The sequence below is a fragment of the Myxocyprinus asiaticus genome, chromosome 30 (genome assembly GCF_019703515.2).
Source record: "Myxocyprinus asiaticus isolate MX2 ecotype Aquarium Trade chromosome 30, UBuf_Myxa_2, whole genome shotgun sequence".
Lineage (NCBI taxonomy): Eukaryota > Metazoa > Chordata > Actinopteri > Cypriniformes > Catostomidae > Myxocyprinus > Myxocyprinus asiaticus.
In genome coordinates, this window is record NC_059373.1 from 36,031,897 (window position 1) to 36,052,082 (window position 20,186).

The 20,186-nt window shown below is 38.2% G+C and overlaps 1 protein-coding gene across 2 annotated transcripts in view; it reads left to right on the plus strand.

Annotated features, from left to right (window-relative positions):
- Positions 1-19,599, plus strand: part of LOC127420758 (solute carrier family 66 member 2) — a 58,869-nt gene extending 39,270 nt beyond the window's left edge. For both annotated transcript variants that reach the window (XM_051663288.1, XM_051663289.1), the window contains one exon: positions 19,108-19,599. In XM_051663288.1, the coding sequence (XP_051519248.1) occupies positions 19,108-19,315 (208 nt within the window). In that variant the 3' untranslated portion in view covers positions 19,316-19,599. The remainder of the gene's footprint in view (positions 1-19,107) is intronic.
- The last annotated feature ends 587 nt before the right edge of the window (positions 19,600-20,186 follow it).

Consider the following 20,186-nt stretch of genomic DNA (forward strand, 5'->3'; position numbering starts at 1 on the left):
GCAATTTTTTTTTAATGATTTATACTAATTATTTTAATTTGTGCGATAACTGAAATGCAAAACCAATTTTTTGTTGTTTTATTTCTGCTTTTAGACATGAAAATAAGTCATTAATCACTAGTTAACAGCAATGTTGTTACGATGGATACTGATTATTTTTATATGTGGTGAATGATATATTGTGTCTAAATGCAGAACCTTTTTTAAATTGTTTTATTTCTGCTTTTAGACACAATAAATCATTCACCACTAGTCAACCAACCAATAATTTTTTTTTTATTATTGATTATGATATGATGTCTGATAACCAATATGCAGTAGCTGTTTTTAATTTTTTATTTCTGCTTTTAAACATGATATTAACTAAATCATTTGTCACTAGTTGACCAATTAAATTTTTAAGACAGATTTTATACAGATACTGAAAGTGATTATTTTTTACAGGTTTTTCTTTTCATAATTTCCTGTAAAGTTGGTTTGAAACGATTTCTGTTGTGAAAAGCGATATACAAATAAAAATGACGACTTGAAAATGACTATGTCCGATAACCAATATTAGGTATGTTGATGATTAATCGATTAATAGTCATTTATAATTTAATCGATAAATCTTATCGATCATCGATTAATTATTTACAGGACAAACGCATTCAGTAATCATGCCAGCAGACTTTGATAAGGCTGCCTATTCAGTCACCCGCCGCTAGAGGGCGCTTGCGCACTGCATGTCATGTCTTGTCAGTAAAGAAGAGCGGCATAAGATGAAGCAGCTCAATGTAATCAGTGTTGGAGCGTTTCTCTATAAATAAACATTGTTTTCTGCATACACCATGATAGTGGGTTAAATTACTACATGAAAACAAGCACAGTTGATCTGCTGGTCTCCTTGTTTCATCCCAACCTACAATAATGTCAGTGATCGCTGGGGAAGCACATTCAGCTGACATCCCACCAGCACACATGGTGTGTTATGTAGGCTGCTGTGTTTACTGAGCGTATTATGATTTAATTTCAAATAAAAATAAAAAAATATGTCCAAAGGTCCGAAATATCCCATGATCCACAAAGTGACGTTTTAATGAACTCAAATATGTAAACGAGTTATATATCTGGTTTACAAGTTATTACTAACAGTAATTCATTAACAATAATTAAACAATTCCCAAATTCGTACTAAACATTGCCTAAATGTATTTAAATACACTGAACTAAGAATATTTTAAGAGGACAATGCCAATACCTGTGCTTCTTAAGTGTAATAAGTTAAATTATATTTAAACAATAGGCTACATTGCACATATTATTTGGAGTCCTTCACGTGCGTTTTGCTCTATTAACATTAACAATTAATCTATTAATTGAACGTTAATTTCTACGATGATCGATTATGAAAATGTCTGAATATTGACATCCCTAACCAACATACAGAACCGATTTAAAAATATATATATTTTATTTCTCCTTTTAGACACAATATCTAAATAATTAATCAATAGTTAACTGACCAATTTTTAATGATTTATACTGATTATTTTCATGTTCAGTTACCAATATGCAGAACCGATTTTTAATTTTTGTGTTATTTCTGCTTGTAGACACAATAATAAAAATCATTCATCACTAACTTCTGAAGGTGAAGTCAGCAAATAATTAATTTAACCTGTTATATTGACAATATACGCTTGTCCAAGTTTCTTCATTTAATTAATGTAACATAAACATTTTTTTAAAAAGTCTTTTGCACTTACACTTTGCACAATTTGCCCTATAATGATAATAATAATAAGTTTTATTTATATAACACCTTTCCAAATGCTCAAGGTCACTTTTTTTCTGTTAGTAAGGTAGGAAGAAAACTAGGATAGAGCAGTGCCAGTAATACCAATATCTGAGAGTCAGGAAAGGAGTGTGTTGTGGCATATAGTGTCAAAAGCAGAGCTCAAATCAAGCAGGTTTAGAATACTGAGGGACACAGAGTCATCTATGGGAGTTCATCTTTGTTTTGGGATATGTCTAACCAATTAAGGGGAAAGTGTAAACATCAAACTAATTATCTGTCTCTGTCTGTCTTCTGAGGCTTACTGTGAGACCACAAATTAGTAATTAGGTAAATTGTCATAGTGACTATTCAGTTGCACTGTACAATAACGGACATTTGTGTTTGTGTGTGGTGTATAATTTTGCAAAGACATTTGAGTGCGTGCTGCAGAGACACATCTTGTCAGTGTGAGTTAGTGTGTTTGGTAGCATTGCACAGTGTGAGATGCTGTCCTGTGTTCTGTTTTTATGCTTGTGTGTGTGTGTGTGTGTGTGTGTGTGTGTGTGTGTGGATGTGTGTCTCCGTTCACCCGCACTCTGATTTGATGGCACAGGCAGGGAGCCGCCACTGGCACAAGGCCAACTTGACAAGATAAGGGCCGCTGCTGCCTCCTGTGCCACTGTGTGTGTGTGTTTTTACACATCTCTGCAAACTGGCTGATAGAGCCTGTATCACTTATGTATGCATGTATCTGGGTGTATGCAAACCATAATGTTTGTATATATGCTTCTGTTTATGTGTTTTTGCATTCAGTCTCGCTGTTTTGTGGGTGAGTGTGTTCATGTGGGCACAGCTGTTGGAGACGTTTTAGAAAGAGAAAAAAATCAAACAAATATATACTGCATATATTTATAATATTATAGCTAGAGGTTGACCGATAGTGGATTTTGCCATTACCGGTAACTAAGGTGATGGGAAAGGCAGATAACCGATTAATCGGACTATAGTTTTTAAAATTGATTTGTAGAATATATATATATATATAATATTCGCTGAAGTAAAAAGTGTGACAACTGGCTCCAGTTTCCCATGTATATTTGCATTGTTGTATAGATGCTTTTCACTTGTTGCTGTATCTTTTTTATTCCCAGAATGCCACATTGGACCTAGACTCATTTTATGTAACCTGCATGACATGGTAAACTATCTATCATATCTGATTAAATTCTACACAGGTCCACTGCGACTGGAGATGATTTCTCTGCTGGAGACAGCCTTGTTTTACAAGATCAAATTAAGACAATTTAAGACATCACCCCCCCTCATATCATATAACCTTCTATCTATTTCCCAGGCATCTATTTGTTTATTCATGCATTCATAATTTTTTATGTCAGTTTTCCAGTGGCTGGTAGTTAGAGTGAGTTGTTTGCCTGGTAACTGTTGTTGTGATAAAGACCCTTTGGCCATGTGCGATTCTACTTCATTGTCCATCAGTAGAATGCTAATGAATCACATTGGGAGGGAAACCGGTGACCCCCACAGCTGGCCTTATAAGGTTCAATGCCTAAGTGCTGTTAGTCAGAGTTAGAGAACTGTCAGTGCCTTATTTAGCTGTCTGAATAATCTCATGACCACCCTGCAATTGCACCCAACTCTGTTTATATATGTGTTTACCGAGCAGTGCGCTGTTTTGTATCCACAGGCTGCAAACAAACCATTCATTAAGTTGCATTCCTGCAGATTTGAGCCACGAGTTAGGTGCTGGGTGGATCGAGCGCTCCCTCAAAAGGAAGTTGCTCTCTGCGCTTCTGTCAGGAGAAGCTGAGCAGGATGGCATATTTCACCGCAGTGTGTTGGTGTTGACTGCTTTATGCCGAGCACCCTGTTTCTCTAGCTGAGAGGATGTGTTAGTTGTCAATGGCGTACACAACACCAGCAGTCAAAGATGCTCACACATGATCTCTGATCAGCTTCTGTGGTATGTTCTGCTACTGCTTTGGATTTCTCACAATCCCAGGCCATGGACATTTAAAGCATGTAACGGAATTTGTTGTTGTTATTTTTGTGCATGTGCATTAGAAGGTGAAGTTTTGCTTAAGTCAGGTGGAAGTTGTTGTAAAACACGATGAGAAGTCCTATTCATTTCCGTGAATCGGTACTTTCAGACGGTGTGTTTCAACAAACCGATAAAATACGTAATGATGTAACTAGTATGTAATTCTATCATCCCGGTATTATGGTGTTCACGCTGAAACATTCAAATAAAGCCAGATGTGAAAGCATATTGCTGATTCATTCTATGATCATGAATGTGGAATAGTCTACGACTGACAAATATTGATTACATCTTTGAAAAGGTTCCTACATTTCCTGCACCTAAAGCACCCAATACAGACACTGATGCACAAACGCGGATATTATCTACATGTCTAAAGCATGTAAAGAGAATAAAATAATCTCTTAAACTCACCAGAAACCATAATTCAGTTTATAACAACTTAAAATATTAAATATTTATATTAAAGAAACGTACTTTTCACCCCAGGCTCATTCAAGCTCATGGTACACGCATGCTCATTACTATTGGGATCAGCTCTTTCATCAGTTTTTCAAATTCAAATTCAAGTTCAAATCACTGAGATCATTCTGATGGTTTATGTGACATTAACTAAAGCTCCTGACCCGTATCTGATGATTTTATGCACTGCACTGCTGCCACATAATTGGCTGATTAGATAATCACATGGATGATTGTTGGTGCCAGATGGGCTGGTTTGAGTATTTCTGTAACTGCTGATCTCCTGGGATTTTCACACACAACAGTCTCTAGAATTTAAAAGAATGGTGCCAAAAACAAAAAAACATTTAGTGAGCTGCAGTTCTGCGGACGGAAACTGAATTAAAGGCTGAGAAAAAATCCACAAATAACAACCTGGGATAATTTCCATAACTCTAGCTGTTTTCATAAGAAATCAAGCAGGGTTAAGGTTGCATCTTAAACCCTAATATAAACCCTCTATGTTCAAACTGTAAGAGATCAAGTAATTTGTTAGTTTCATCCAATAATTCACATTTCAATAATCTCTTAAATGCCTTCATAACTAATGAGGTCAAGGCCACGGGTCTTTAATCTGACAAACACTTCGTGTTGACAAACGCTTTATGGCGACAGGAACAATAATACTGTACAATAAAACGTACTGCATATCAATTGACCAATTTAAAATATACGTAAAATTGTGCCTAGTTGCTCTGCACATTGAGTAAGCATCTGGCCACTGATACCATCCGGGCCAGGGCATTTCTTTGCTTTACACTATCTATAAAGTTTCTATTGAAGTTGACTTCAATCCTGGAGAGAGCATTTTAAAAGAACATTGTCCCTATTAAAATCATCAAATATTGCATAAAACTTATTGAATTTTTCTGCAAGAGCAGTATCCAAATTAAATCAGCTCACTACCAACTTCTTCCTGTTCCCAGTATTTAGTCTGACCGTAGTTTTTAGACTATCCCAAACAGAACCTAGGTTATTTGTCCTCAATTTCAATTCAGCCTCCCTCTTAATTTCATATATAATATATTTTTGTAAAGTATGCTCTTCAGTTAAATCCCCATGCTTAAAAGCACTTTTTTTCTAATTTAACAGAACCTTAAGGTGTTTACTCACCCAGGGCTTACTATTTGGATATATCTTAACCTCTCTATCATGAATGACAGTGTCAACACAATACATAACCCATAAGCTAACTACGTCATTGAGTTCGTCAATGTCCTTTGATGAATCAATGAACAAATCCCATGCTGTACAGTCCAGACATCCTTGCAACTGCTCAATGGCATCAGCAGTCCAATTTTTCACAATTCTTGTATATTTTCCCTCTCTTTAGCAGCGTTATGATCTCCATTGCCTAGTTTAGGGAGTGGGGTGGATTTATATGCACCTTTAATAGAGCCATAACACTGGTCCAAAATTTTGTTATTTCTAGTTGGACACGTGACATACTGGTACATACTTTTCATACTTTTGTCCAGAGCAGTTATTAAAATCACCCATTACCAAAATCGGAACCTTGGGGGATAATGTTTGAAATTTCTGCACGCTCTTCAAAATTTCTTCAGAAGCGGCACTCACATTCGCCTTTGGATGAATTTATACCACCATCACGAATATCTGGGGAATTTCCCTAGGATGTGGTGTAAAGACACCGTGAGCAGCTCTATATCTTTGGTGCATAATCGCTCCCTTACCACAAAGGTTTTACACCAGCATTCGTTCATGAATGGGCATAATCCCCCACCACATGATTTGCCAGTGATACCTGCATCGCGGTCCTTGCATAGTGGTTTGCCAAAGCCATCTATCTAAAGCTCAGAATCCAAATCCAAATCCCTCAGCCATGTCTCAGTAATTTCCAGCAAACAACTATCCCTGAACTCATGTTGGAAACGAGCATGTGCATGGAGCTCCTCCATTTTGTTCCGCAGTGACTGGGCATTCGCCAGAACTATAGACAGCAATGGAATGTGAGACAAGGATTCTCCTCTCAATCTGTCCCGTACCCCACCTCTTCTCCCCCGCTTCCCTGTCCTCCGAAGTGGCGTGTTGGAAAATGCATCTTGGCTAGATCCCTGAAACAATTCCTGAAGATTCAGGAAGGTAATATCCACAGGTGGTTTAGCAATTGAGAAATTTCCCCACTTGAGCAAAAAATCTATCATTTTGGACCTATTTTGACTAAATTCATTTCCGCTTACAGCGTTTCCAGTCCATGATGTCAACAGACAATACAATACAACACACATGCACCACACTGCACAACTGCTGCTGGGAATGTGTTATATGTATATAGTTAGCAGTCGTTATACAAAATTATTTGACCACAGAATGCTGTGATTGACCAACCAGAATCAAGTATTGCAAAAAGTTCTGTAAAATCAACAGATATCTAATTAGCTGTCTTTTGAGTGGGTAGAAGTTTTAACCTCATGAGAAACTCTAATCTTGTAGTGGATCATAACATTAGCAGGTCGCTAAACTAATGATTCAGTACTAATTGATACCATACAAGTATTGCATGAAATAATTTTTGATTAGTTTACATTATTTTATATCAATATTTTGCTCACAGCTCCAACGGGCCAGCTGTTTTTAATGAATCAATCAAACAGATCACAAATATAAAGCCTGATTCAAACTTGTAACTGATAATTGATGCAATCTGATAATCAAACCTATGAGTTATTAGCCTGAATCAAGCTCATGAATTATTGGTCTGAATTAAAATCTATAGGCCAATACCCTGCCAGCCAGCAACACATCCTTGTGCTATATTAAGAGTCCCCAAGCATTTATGATCAACAGAGTGCTTCAATGTAACACATTACACAGTGCATAATAAGTTGAAATTAATGCACAGATAAACAGAAATTCATATTCATAGCATACTCTTAAATATTTGTACAATGTGTATCATATCAAACATTCTTCCCTTTCACCAACCCCCCCCCCCCCACCCCCAATTCTACGGCAATTATATGTATATTAGAGCTGTCAAAATTAATGCAATAACGCATGCGATTAATTTACAAAATAATAATATATTCAATCAAACAGGTTAAAATGTAGTTTACCTAATCTAAATTTTCATATAAATTTGTCTTATGTCCTCATCTTCCTCGTCTCTTGGATTGGAATGTGTAGGTGTTAGCGAAGCAATACCACACTTATGTTCCTCTAGTGTTAATCTGTGAACAACCAATCATTATTTGTAGGGGAAACCAAAATAGTCTGAAGGCAAAGCCCTCCTCATGCAGTGCTGTTAACCTTGATTGTTTATATTTGTCGTAGTGTTCTTCCTCAGTATATCTGACAACTCTTTGCTGTAGCCTGCCTGTAAGACTCAATGTGAGGACTTGGAGTATAAACGAATTCTTCTTTGTCATGCTACTCATGGCAACCTTCGGCTTTACCAGCTTCCTCGTCTCCTGGTGGTTCTCATGGCAGCCATTTAGATTGATCACTGTTTTTTTCCTGTGTCATTTCACCATAAGGGACACACTTCAACACTTTGAAAACCTCCCAGCTGTGTGTTACATTAAAATGTAAACATTTATCGTAAACCTACTTTTTGGTTAATCTGATGCTTAATATCCCAAAAATTGGAGCTGTTTTTATCATGGAGTTTTCAGTCAAGAGACCAAATTTACTGTTTGATAGTGCTAATATATCATATGAAAACATATGACCTCTTATGTAAGAGATAATGTACAGTCAGACATTATTATCATCATAAAATAAATCCCTTCAGGGTGATTCATATACTCCTCCGTTCTAATCGGGCTTCTTATCACCCTGACAGTGTTTATTTTGTGATAAAAACCCACTGACTGTAATCCTGACTGTGAATGTTTATCACAGGGTTATATGCCAAATGCTTAATTAAATGGACATGAAATATTGACATTAATTTACTATATTATGTGAGAATGATCATGATATGAGAGAGGCATGAAAGTAGCACAGCTATATAGGAAATCAGTTGCCTGGGAATGTGTTATACAGTTTAGTGGTCGTTATACAAAATTATTTGACTACAGAATGCTGTGATTGACTAACCAGAAGCAAGTATTCCAAAGAGTTGTTAAAGCAACAGATATCTATTTTGCTGTCTTTGGAGTGGGTAGAAGTAAAAAAAAAAGGAAGAACCTCATGAGAAACTACTCTTGTAGCCGATGATAACTTTAGCATGTCGCTAAACTAATGATTCAGTACTCGAAGCACAAAAACACATAGCATACAAGTATTGCATAAAATAATAAATGTTTATTAGTTACATTATTTTATATCAATATTTTGCATCATAATTTTGCTGTCTACAATTTGATGCAGCGTTTTCAGAAGCGCACCATGGTTCCCAAAAAGCTATCTATGTAGTTCACTAACTTTTAAGACGTAGTGGCTAAAGATGCAACAAGAAAATGGAGATGATGGAGTCCAACCACTGCCTCCAGTGAGCTCAGGATAAGTTGGTTAATGGAGCCCTTCCTGTGTGTGGGATTAACTGAGCTGGTGTTGCTCCCCCAGAAGACCACAGCTATGCCCACTATTGACTGGTTGGCAATCCAGTCTAGACTGCTTTTCAAATCTCCACACTGTCTCCCTGGATGGTAACTACTGTCTGGTTGAATTGAAGGACATGTCAAATAAGAGCAACTGGCTGGTATTCTCTTGAAGTGTTGGGTTGGCGCATCTTTGGCACAAGAACTGTGCAAGAATTCATCCAGAGTTAAGGGAACTTCATGCAACTTCAGACAACCTTTGTTGAGAAAACTACCCACCGCATCTGTTGTTAACTGTGTTTGTGGTGTTTTTTTTACATTTCACCTTTAAACCAAATAAAATATGCAGACAGGACTGGAAGTAAAAATTCCCTAAATGGCTTATGTGGTTGGTATAATCTGTAGAATTCAATGGTCGTGCAAACCAACAGCAATCTACAGCAAAAAGTGAAGGAGGTCATACATTTTTTATGAGAGTTGACGATTTGAGGCAACATGAGTGAAAATAGCTTTTGGTAATGCAGCAACTTAAGTTCAACTTTATGCCAAAGAGCAGTGATGTGTAATGCGGCAGCTACCAGTGAAGATACAGACAGCAGAGTTCACGTGATCTGCCTCCCGGCGCAGTGGATGTGCAGTTCAGTAGGAAAGTCTACTAACATTCAACAGTATAGGAAGAGTCGCATGGCGCCATGCGAGGGTCGGACGTGTGAACAACGAGCTCTGCACACTTTGCTAGTTTTTAATTCTTTTTGTATCATAAACCAGTGAGATTCGATACACCCTGCAACAAAACTGTTCTAAGAAGTCAACATGTCAAAGAATTCAAAATCCTCGGGCTCTGGAGATATTAAAAGACACTTACGTGCTCAAGCTGATACTTCACACAGGGCTGCAGACCAGGGACTCGGTTTGGATGGTGCGGTGGGAGAAATTCAGCGGCAACTGTCCAGCATGTCGGTGATGCTGACGAAAGTCGTAGCGGACCTGGAGGATCTTGCTGTAATATGTCGATCGATTACGGCAATTGAGGCAAAATTCTCTGAGTTGGTTACAAGAATCGGGGACGTCGAGAAATGGATTGATTATCTGGAGTCATCGGAGATGGAATTAGCTGCTAATCCGCTAGCGACCAAAGTAGATTTGGAACGTGTTTGGGAAAAGCTGGAAGACCTTGAGAATCGTAATCGGCGAAACAATGTCCGAATTGTTGGAATTCCTGAGAACGAGGAAGGCCGAGATATGGTCAGATCTGCTCGAGTCTGCTAGACATAACAGCCCATAAGCTGGAAATCGAGCGAGCTCACAGAGTCCTGGCTTGCAGATCCGCTGAGGGAGACAGGCCCGATCAATTCTGGCCAAATTTTTGAGATCATCCGATAAAGATCTTGTGTTACGCAAGAGTAAAGGAAGGCTTTCTTGGAAGAACCACAGCATTTTCTTGTTTCCAGACTTTGTGAATTCGACAAGAGAGAAACTTGATCGATTCAAGGAATGAAAGAAACTCTTACATCAATGGAAGATCGCTTTTGCACTGATGCTTCCGGCCAAACTGAGAATAGATGCTAAGGATGGCCGCAAAATATTTACATGCCCACAGCAAGCATTGTCTTTCATAGAGAACATAGAGTAAGCCATTTGATGTTTCTCATGTGGCCCCCGAGTGAGCATGACTCGCTGAACATACTCTTAACTGTCTGAGGAAGCTGGGTGCCATTTTGTTTCTTTTTGTGTTTGTTCCACCTAGCGGCTGGAGTTTGTTTTGTGTAGTAACACTCCTTCAAGAAACTCTTGCATTGATGGAGGATAGTTTTTGCACTGATGTTTCCAGCCAAATTGAGAATAGATACTAAGGATGGCCGCAAAATATTTACATGCCCACAACAAGCGATATCTTTCATAAAATCAATGGACTGAGGAAGTCATGGTGTGTTTCTCATGTTGCTCCCAAGTGAGCTTGTCTCGCTGAACATACCTTGATCGTCCGAGGAAACGGGGCGCCTTTCTTGTTTCTGCTGGTTTCACCTAGCGGCTGGAGTTTGTTTTGTGGAATAACTGTCCTTCGGGACAGTTGTGGATGAATCTGCTCATTCTTTTTGCTTGTGCCTCCGATTGGCTGGAGTTTGTTTTGTGGAGTATTTTTTGCAGGATATTGGAAGGATTAGGTCATCTGCTGCACTCGTGAACAGCCGGCTCACTGAACATTCGTTTGACTGTCTGAGGAAACTGAACGGACTACTTTTTTTTTTCTTTTTTTTTTTTTGTGCTGGTTCCGTTCGTGGCTGGAGTTTGTTTTGTGGAGTAACACACCTTCGATACAGTTTTGTGAATGAATCTACACGTTCTTTGTGTTTATTCTGCCTATTGGCTGGAGTTTGTTTTATTGATTATTTTCTGTTATGTAATTCTTTCTCACAAAGTTTATATAGAAGCACCGGACTTGAACAATCTGACAGCAAAGTTGTTGCGGGGCTCTCGTAGGCGTACATGGACTGTTTGAGTTTAGACGGATGGACGCCGGTTGGCGCTGTCGTGCGCAGGGTTTCTGTTTGTTCAGTTCGGGGGGAAGTTTGCCGTTTGATTGTTGCATTAATGGGGAATGTGGTCTTTATAATTTTATTTTTGACACACAATCTATTTTTGTACGTGGAATGTGAATGGGTTGTGGCACCCCATAAAAAGAAGGAAGGTTATTTCTTTTCTTAAACATAAGAAATATGATATAGTGTTTCTTCAAGAAACGCATCTTTTCACGCAGGAAGCTAAAACATTTGGGAAGAATTTAGGGTGGACATGTTTTCTTTAGTGATGGCTCAAGTAAGAGCTGGGTTACATTGTTAATTTATTACATTGTTAATTTATTAATCTTATTATCTCACACTGGACTGTCACAAATTATATTCTCTCTTAACAACACACTGGCAACTGACTATCAACCGACAGCCTGAATGTCAATACAGTACAATACAACCTACTGTATATTTTGTATATACTATATATACTATTTTTATTGTATAATGTGTATTCTATATTGTGTGTATTGTATACTGTACAATACACACAACATGTGTTGTATTGAGAAAAGAAACATGTTGTGTGTAATTATGTGTATATTAGATTTTAAATTGTGTTGTGTAAATCTGATGTTTATTGTAAATTGGTATATCTCATCACTGTCATGAGTGCTATGTTGCTCGGAGCTGCTCTGGAAAAAGACGGTATGGTTGTTTCAAGGAGCACAATACGAAGATACTTGAACAAAAATGAAATCTTTCTTGGTCTACCTGACCTTGGCTTGCTATCAAGAGATCCCTGAATTTTCCACTTCTTAATAAGTGATTGAACAGTACTGACTGGCATTTTCAAAGCTTTGGATATCTTTTTATATCCTTTTCCATCTTTATAAAGTTCCATTACCTTCTTTTGACAGTTCTTTTCTGCTCCCCATGGCTCAGTATCTAGCCTGCTCAGTGCATCCACGTGAGAGCTAACAAACTCATTGACTATTTATACACAGGCACTAATTGCAATTTAAAAAGCCACAGGTGTGGGAAATTAACCTTTAATTGCCATTTAAACCTGTGTGTGTGTCACCTTGTGTGTCTGTAACAAGGCCAAACATTCAAGGGTATGTAAACTTTTGATCAGGGCCATTTGGGTGATTTCTGTTATCATTATGATTTAAAAAAAGAGCCAAACAACTATGTGATAATAAATGGCTTCATATGATCACTATCCTTAAATAAAAGACAGTTTTTTTGCATGATCAGTCATATTTTCAAAATCAATGCCAAAATTTCACAATTTCTGCCAGGGTATGCAAATTTTTGAGCACAACTGTATATGGTTGTTTGACAATAAAAGTGATTTGATTTGATTTGACATTGATAAGTAAACATCTACAATTCAAATGTCTCAAACAGAGTAAAGATAAATTAGGAAGAGTCATTATTGTTTTAGCAGAAATTCAGGGGCAAAGGTTGATTTTGGCTAATATTTACGCACCTAACGCTGATGACCAGGGCTTTTTTGTAGATCTTGAAGGGATGTTGCAAGTCGTTGGCACCCCTCATGATATAATATTGGGAGGAGACTTTAATCTTTTGATGGACTTAGTCCTTGATCATAGTGAAGCAAAAGTGTGTAAGCCGCCTAGAGAAACAGTGACGCTAAACAGGATGTGTAAAAATCTTGGTCTTACAGATATTTGGAGTCTTTTAAACCCATCTGGGAGGGACTATACATTTTTTTTCATCAGTCCATAAGATTTATTCTAGAATAGATTAGTTTTTTTATATTTAAATCCATCATTTCATCTGTTGTTGATTGTTCAGTTGGAAACATCTTAGTCTCAGATCACGCCCTGGTGAGTTTAGAGGTGATGCCACATATAGAGAAAAAGAAACCATATAGTTGGTGCTTTAATGTATCCCTTCTGCAAAATCCTGATTTCCAACAAATGTTAAAGGCTGAAATCAGTGTTTATATGGAGATCAACTGGTCCTCAGTATCCTCTGTGGGCGTGGCTTGGGAGGCACTTAAGGCGGTTCTTAGGGGCCGGATCATACAGTATACCTCATTCACCAAAGCACAAGAACTTGTGGTGTTGGAAGGAAATATTAAAAGGCAGAGCTGACGCGCCAAATGTCACCAAGACAAATTCCTTGTATGTGTAAGCATACTTGCCAATAAAGCTCATTCTGATCTTCTGATCTGATCTGATCTGATCTGATCTGATCTGATCTATATACACAATATGGCCAAAAGTTTGTGGACACCATATGTGCTTGATGAACATTTGATTTCAAAACCTTAGGCATCAATTTCCCCCTTTGCTGTAATAACAGTTTCCACTCTTTTGGGAAGGCTTTCCACTATGCTGTATGTAGTAACATGGCTGCAGGGATTTGCTCTCATTCAGACACAAGGCTATCAGTGAGGTCAGGAACTGATGTTGGTCGATGGGGCTTGACTTACAGTTGCTGGTCCAGTTCACCCCAAAAGTGATCAGTGGGGTTCAGGTCTGGGCTTTGTAAAGTCCAGTCAATTTCTTCCACGCCAGACACAGTAAACTATTTCTTTATGGACCTCACTTTGTTCACAGGGGCATTGTCATGCTGGAACAGAAAAGGGCTATCCCCAAACAGTTGCCACAAATTTGGAAGCACACAAAGCCCAAGCCATTACATAAAGAAACATTAAGATTTCTCTTTACTGGATTTAATGGAGTAACCAAATTCATTAATTAGAAGGGGGTGTCCACAAACTTTTGGCCATATAGTGTATGTATGTATGTATATATGTTTTTTGTTTTGTTTTGTTTTTTGCTCTTGTATATATGTTTTGTAGGAATCAATAAAAAATGTTAGTCACAAAAAAAAAAAAAACTGGTTTCGTGGCACTTTCAAAGCATTAATATTTGTTTGTGCAGTCTGACATATCAATAGCAAAAGTGTAGGTTGGGACTACCTGTTTTTTTGAACAATGGAAAATGGTGGCATGCCAAAAAGGGGGTGGTAGGGATGTTTGGGATACCTTTTTGGAAACATTTACAATTTTGTTTGCTGGTGCTAGTGGTGCAGAAATTATACACATTACCTTCCATGATCTAACAGATTGTGAGTCTGTCTTCATCATGACTCATGCTCATTAAACTCTGCTGTTGTGTGGAGTGTCGAGTGGTTTATTGGTCTGTCACAGAAGCTGATTGGTGTTGCCTGGTGGCACTGAGAGTGGTCTTTTATCTCCCTCTCTACTTTAGGACGTGCTGCTCTAATAAGCTCTTATAGGGCTCTTTTATCAGATGCTGTGGATCAGGCCAGCTTTCAGCTCTGCTTTGAATGTAGTGCCGAGTCTACCAAACAGAGAAAGTATTTACCAGAAGTCTCTTCAAAGAACCCCTCCTGACTCAATTTCTTTTGGACAACAAGAGATTTGGTTTGTCTCTGTACTGTTTTCTTTGGTCTGCTCTTCACACCCAGCTGTTTAGTTTACTCACCCTTTTGAGATGGCCGTTGGAAAGATGCCTCAGAATTCTCTCAATCGTTGTGTTGCTATAACAACACATCCGGTGTGTAGGACTCCCTTCACTTTCTGCAAGATGGAACCTCTCTGAAATAAGCACATTTTAGACCTTTCGGACTACTGAAGGATGTCTGGATTTGTTCACATCTGCTTTTTTAATTTAAATTCTAGTATGTCAGAGTGTGTGAATACAGTATTTTATTCTTTGCCATGTCTATTAAGTAGAATTTGACAAGGAGGGTGTCTTCCTGGATCAACATCTTTTATTGGCCCTGGAATAACTTTCCTGTCCAGAAATCATTAGTCCCTTACCATAAACTATGGCTAAAATCAGTTGGAGGTGATAGATTGATAAGAATGTTGTGCAAGCCTCAACCCCAGAACTAAGACTAACCTCGACCCAAACCCTTGTCCTCCCGGCCCCTCATAACCTCAACCCCTAACTCAATTTATTTAATACAATTTATTTATTTATTCAACTCTGTATACTTCATTTATTTATTGATAGATAGATTGATTGATTTATTTATGAGGTTGTTTGATGAATTACCCACTTTTAGGGTTTTTAAGGAGAGCTTACTTGAGAGGTTGCTTGGTTTTCAGTAACACAAATGAACATTAGACATATCTGTCTTGATCTCAATCCTAACCCTAATCCCAACACTAGCCCTACATCCTTTCCTAATCCTAAATTTAACCCTATACACTACCAGTCAAAAGTTTTGAAATACTTGACTGAAATGTTTCTCATGATCTTAAAAATCTTTTGATTTGAAGGCATATGCTTAAATGTTTGAAATTAGTTTTGTAGACAAAAATATAATTGTGCCAACATATTAATTTATTTCATTATAAAACTAAAATTGTATTTAAAAAAAAAAGTTTTTGAAATTGATGACTTGGACCAAATAATAAAGAAAAGTAGCCAATAAGTGCCCAACATAGATGGGAACTCCTTCAATACTGTTTAAAAAGCATCTCAGGGTGATACCTCAAGAAGTTGGTTGAGAAAATGTCAAGAGTACATGTCTGCAAATTCTAGGCAAAGGGTGACTACTTTGAAGATGCTAAAATATAACACAGTTTTGATTTATTTTGGATTTTGTTTAGTCACAACATAATTCCCATAGTTCCATTTATGTTATTCCATAGTTTTGATGACTTTACTATTATTCTAAAATGTGAAAAAAAAAAAAAAAAAATTATAATAAAGAATGAGTAAGTGTTTCAAAACTTTTAACCGGTAGTGTATATATAATGCATCTCTGAATTGGAGAACCTTTGTGGGACAGCGGTTAAGCAGGATCTACTCTTACCTGAGTTTTAGAGGTTGTCTTAAAATAGTATATTAATTTAAAATGTAGTAACTTCATTTGGACTACAGTGGACCTTTTGCTATGGATTTGGGTTGGATTTGGTGGTTGAATTGTGAGTTCGGGGTGGGGCTATGCCATCATTGGTGAAGGCAGTAGCCGAAGTACTACCTAGGGCGTCACGCAAGATGGACACTTTCCGGGGCCTGGGTAGCTCAGCAAGTAAAGACACTATCTACCACACCTGGAGTCACAAGTTCAAATCCAGGGTGTGCTGAGTGACTCCAGTCAGGCTTCCTAAGCAACCAATTGGCCCAGTTGCTAGGGTGGGTAGAGTCACGTTGGGTTAACCTTCTCAAGGTAGATAAAATGAGGTATAATGTGGGAGAAAAAGGGGAGAATTTATTTATTTATTTATTTTTTTAAATTTATGGACTCTTTCCATCTGACTGGACTTCTGAACCTGTCCCATGTCCATGACCATGGTGGCCTAAGGTGATGAGAAGTTTACTCATATGAGAGACCAGTGTTTGATTCCCAGGCTTGACACATACCTTTTATTTAAGGAGATTACCTTTGAACGATCATGTACCCAGAGTCTAATAAAGGAACTTAATATTCCAAACTTAAAAAAAAACAAACTCTTTTGCGTTCACCTAACTCCGACCATAAATTCTAACCCTAACCCTTAATTTTCTAATCTTTCCCTTGACTTACCACCACTTCACCCAACCCTGATCCCAGCCCTCAACTCTTTTTCCTTATCCCAACCTTGAATTTACAACCTTAAATCCTGACCCCTAATCTCCAAGCCTGAACCCTGCCCTGGACCACCTCCTTCTTTATCTAACCCCTGTCCCTAATTCCTATACCTTATCCCAACCCCTGATTTCTAACCTGGGTAATCTTCAAGCCTTAACCCTGCCTTGGACCTCCCATCCCTTCTCCTAAAACTTGTCCCTCACCCCAACCCCTAATTTCTAACCTTGGTAATCTTTTTCCCTTAACCCTGCCTTGGACCTCCCACCTCTTTACCTAATTCCAAAGTTAACAATGTTTAGTTTGCTGCCATTGATAGAATTGCCATGTTTTGTTTATGTGCAAACAAAATGTTAAACATATTAAACAGTGCGGGATATGTTAAACAGTGCATGCTCTCTCTGTACTGTAATGTACGGCTTACCCTGAGAACGCAGGGCTGATGAGAGAAACTACAGATGAGAGAGACTGGAATATATGAATGGGTGAAGACACATACCACTGTCTGTGTGATTTACACCAGAAAAAGATAGACAACATAACGGAAAAGGACAGATGGAAAAAGATCTCACACACGCTATCAATCACATCACTAATAAGCAGTATTTCAGTTCGGTTCCATACACACTATGTGGAGTTTATGAAAATGCAATTGTCACTACCAGAATTTTGGGGGAGTTAATTCGGTTTTAGAATGCTGTTGTCACTCCCGTAAATTACCTAACTGTGTGTGTCAAGAACAGGATTAAGCACTGAAAGGAGAACTGACAACTGTATTCACCTGCAGTTTGTACATGGATTATAATTCTTTGTTGCACACTCATGTTAAAGTCAACACATCACATTTATACTGAATTTCTTTACCACTACCATTTCTTTAAGGTGGTTTTTAAGCATAACCTGATATGAAATTTGTTTACATACATTTACAATTCATGGCAGAAAGTCATTTGGTACAACAGAAAATGCCAAATCAAAAAATATTAGTGCAGTGAGGAGAGATGTATTCTGGAAAATCTAAAAAGAAAATGCAAGATTTGAATCATTGATTTGTCTATTTAAAAACATTGCTTCATATAAGCTTCCTCCCTGATGCGGTCATAAAATGCATGCACGAACACATTCTGTTTCACTCTTTCAATCTGCCAGTGGAAATGAAAGACTGCTGTATGCTTCTGTGTGAATTTGCTGATGCACCAAATATGGCTGCACAAAGAAAGTTTGTTTATCTGCCTGCTTTAAAATGTGAGCTGTTCAGAGGGATTAAATAGGCTTGCAGAGGGGTTTCTGCTATCAACACCGCTTGAGAAAACCTTTTAAAGGAATAGTTCTCCCATAAATGATAAGTCTATCATCATTTACTCACCCTCATGTCAATGTAATCTTTCTTCTGGAACTCAAAAGGAGAGATTTTGGTTATGCTGCTCTTGTCTAAACATTGAAGGTATACCAGGGGCTGTCAAGCTCCAAAAAGAACCATCAAAGCACCATAAAAGCACCATTTAAAATACTTTTTAATACGCAACAACCAGTGGCGTTTGGTGTCCCCAAGTTTTGCGGATGAGATTTGAGAGCTGCAGTGGACTTGAAGATTTTTAGCAAATAATGACCTAAATTTTGCTTTTTTCTTGCAAAAAGCTATTGTATGGCTTCAGACTGCTTGCATTATAGCACACAAGTTGTATTTTTTGAGCATGAAAGGCCCTGCTTTACTGTATGCTTTAATTTAATTGAAAACTGCAGCATGAACATTCTTCATAACACTCTTATTTTCCCCCATGGTATAAAGACATATTTGTTTGGAATGGCATGGAGGTGTTTGATTTTAGCCTGGTGGATGATAAAGCAGGCAAAGTAAATTCAAAGACTTACAAGGAGAAACCCAAGCCATACCTAGGGAACAGATTATCATAGAGATTTGGGAGTGGGCTCATTCACTCATGCCAGTTAGCAACAAGTAAGTAAAATGTAAAAATGATCAAAAATGAAAAAAAGCCTACAAATGTACCTGTATTTTGTTACACTCTTCTTATTTAGGGTAACCGTGCAAGGGCAACTGTCACAAAGCTTTTCCTCTCTCCATTTGTATTTTCTTTATATTGGTTTTCTTGTTTCTCTCTGTTTTACCACCTTATGGTGATTTTTATAGATTTGTCTCTCTCGCTCTCTTACTTCCTGTCTCTCCAGCATTAAGATGGTGTTGATGTGGACCAGTGGAGACACTTTCAAGACAGGTTACTTCCTGTTGACTCAGGCTCCAATGCAGTTCTGGATCTGTGGTCTGCTCCAGGTGTGTGTGGACATCGCCATCCTCTTCCAAGTGTACTTCTACAGCCATTACCCACAGAAACCCGTCTCACACACCACACACACCACCAGCGCCAAGGCTCTCTAAAACACAACTCCCACACATATTAACAAATGGACACAGTGGACATGAGCATGGGCACGCAAATAAGAAACAACTTGCTTTCAAGTGTCAATGGATCAGTGGACAGCTTTTACCTGGAATATTTGTAATTTTTGTAAAGAGCTGCTACTCTTCGGACTGACATGCAGTATGATGTACACGGGTACTGTATGTACAGTGTATATATGCTGATTGGACGAGGATTTTGCTCACATACACTGATCAGCCACAGCATTAAAACCACCTGCCTAATATTGTGCAGGTCCCCCTCATGCTGCCAAAACAGCGGCAACCCGCATCTCAGAATAGCATTGAGATGATATTCTTCTCTTGTACAGAGCGGTCATCTGAGTTTCCGTAGACTTTGTCAGTTACAACCAGTCTGGCCGTTCTCTGTTGATCTCTCTCATCAACAAGACATATCCGTCCACAGAACTGCCGCTCACTGGATGTTTTTTTGTTTTTGGCATCATTCGGAGTAATTTCTAGAGACTGTTGTGTGTGAAAATCCCAGGAGATCAGCAGTTACAGAAATACTCAAACCAGCCCATCTGGCACCAGCAATCATGCCATGGTCTAAATCACTGAGATCACATTTTTCCCCCAATCTGATGGTTGATATGAACATTAACTGAAGCTCCTGACCCGTATCTGCATGATTTTATGCACTGCACTGCTGCCACCCGATTGGCTGATTAGATAATTGCATGGATGATTGTTGGTGCCAGATGGGCTGGTCTGATTATTTCTGTAACTGCTAATCCATTTGGCACCATTCTGAATTTACTCAGAATGGTGCCAAAAACAAAAAACATCCAGTGATCGGCAGTTCTGTGAATGGAAAGGCCTTGTTGAT